General features: G+C 39.9%; 1 protein-coding gene across 1 annotated transcript; it reads right to left on the bottom strand.

Moving 5' to 3' along the window:
• Positions 1-431: 431 nt before the first annotated feature.
• LOC137574292 (uncharacterized) lies at positions 432-1163 on the bottom strand. The gene has a single exon (XM_068286542.1). The coding sequence runs from the start codon at positions 1125-1127 to the stop codon at positions 771-773; it is 357 nt and encodes a 118-aa protein (XP_068142643.1). The 5' UTR covers positions 1128-1163; the 3' UTR covers positions 432-770.
• Between the last annotated feature and the right edge of the window lie 662 nt (positions 1164-1825).

Genomic DNA, 1825 nt, shown 5'->3' on the forward strand with positions numbered 1-1825 from the left:
TTAATGTTGCAGTTACACCCACACGATCATAGAACTGCTCAGATTCAGATTCAGACGATTCCCACCCATAGTTCGCTTCTACTTTTTGTCATGGCTCATGCATGACACACAAATGCCAAGAGATAATTTTTCAAGCAGCGGTAGCCGCCGGCGACGTGGCATCCCAACACAGAAGAAGAAAAAAAACACAAAAATTGTTTGGCCAAGTAAGTAAGTAGAAAAGTTGCAGATCATATTGCTTCCAGGCCATTCCCAGCATCCACCTAACGCCCGGCCTGGCCAGGCCTAGGCAGGGAGGCGCAGCAATGGGGAGAACATCAATCAAAATGCCAGGGGCACAGATTTTCACATAATTCTTATACATTTTCATAGATTTTTTTTTTTTTGTTTGTTCGTTTCCCATACCCAAGCACCGCTTCATTTTGTTCATGTTGCTTTTTTATATAAATTTTATTAATGGCCCAAAAAGGCGCTTCGATAATGATAATAATAAAATTGTTGCCCGAATATTAATGATTAATTAAAAAATACAAAAAAAAGACACATAAGCGGCGGTGTAGGGGGGGATTAAAAATAATGTTGATTTGTTCTTGTTGTTGTCGTTGCTTCTTGATAAGTTTGTTTACTGTTACTATTGTTCTTGTTATTATTGTTATTATTGTTGATGTTGCTATTTTAAAAGCTAGCCAATTTGGTCCATTGTCAATTTGTTTGTTGCGGACAACGTATCCACAATTTGTTGGCTCAATTATTTAGACCATTCAAAGTGTCTAATTGGGATTGAGCTTGACTTCAGCAGTGGCCGCATTAAGACGGGATTTAGTTGGCAAATTGCGCTCCTTCTTCTCCACAAAGATCTGATAGTGACCCTCGCCGTAGCCGAAGCCATGCATGCTCTTATGAATGGCATCCGGTATGATCTTGAAGCCACCGCGGCGTCTCTCCAATTGCGGTGAATCCTCAGACCAATTTTTCTCTTGCTTCAGCTCTGGCTTCTGCTGACCATCGGCTCCAGTCTTGTTCTCAATAATGCAAAATAGCTGCAAGCACTTGCGCATGATGTAGATCACAACTAGCATGATCAAATTAGTGGCAAAGAGATGCTTTCGCGGCGCTAGGAATAACATCCTGAGCCTTAAGGATGGGGAAGCACTGGGTTTAGAAACTATCACAGTACAATGAAGACGGCAACTAATCTTCTCTCTAACTGGATGCGGCTGACAGAAGATCAAAACGTTGACTGAGTGAACGAATACTTAAGACATCTCAATATATATAGGAGGCCTTACTTATTTCTATTAAGTCTACCTAGGTCTTAGGTAGTTTTCTTCTCTCCGTCTCTTCCTTTTGGTTTATACCCAACAGCAGGTCAGGATCGTGTCTGTGTGTGTTTCGACTGTACCTCAAATTGTAGGTAAGCCACAACAGTTGGTCTAGTCCTTCAGATTAGGTAATCAATGTGCAGACCAACCAAGCCAGCTAAATGTGTTTATGAGTTTGTGGAAAATATTAACTCGCAATTGCCTTATCGACAGCCTGCTTCAAATCCAACGGAAAAAATAAATACATACATACATATATTCTCAAGTACGTCGAGAAGCAGCAGCAAGTTTCCGCTGTTTCCTACCTTCCAATGAAGCAACAAAGGTTTTCCTTATAGTTGACAATAAATGGAAATGCATACACTCGAAAAAAACTAGTCAAGCATTTTGTATTTCAATTACCAATAAAAAAAGAATACACTGAGAAAAACTTTTGCAGACAATAATGAGAAAAATATTAAAGTCGTTGTAAATGCCATTGACGAGAAAATCTTGGCTTCACA

This window comes from Drosophila tropicalis, unplaced genomic scaffold, assembly GCF_018151085.1.
Source record: "Drosophila tropicalis isolate 14030-0801.00 unplaced genomic scaffold, ASM1815108v1 contig_443, whole genome shotgun sequence".
NCBI classification, from domain to species: Eukaryota; Metazoa; Arthropoda; class Insecta; order Diptera; family Drosophilidae; genus Drosophila; species Drosophila tropicalis.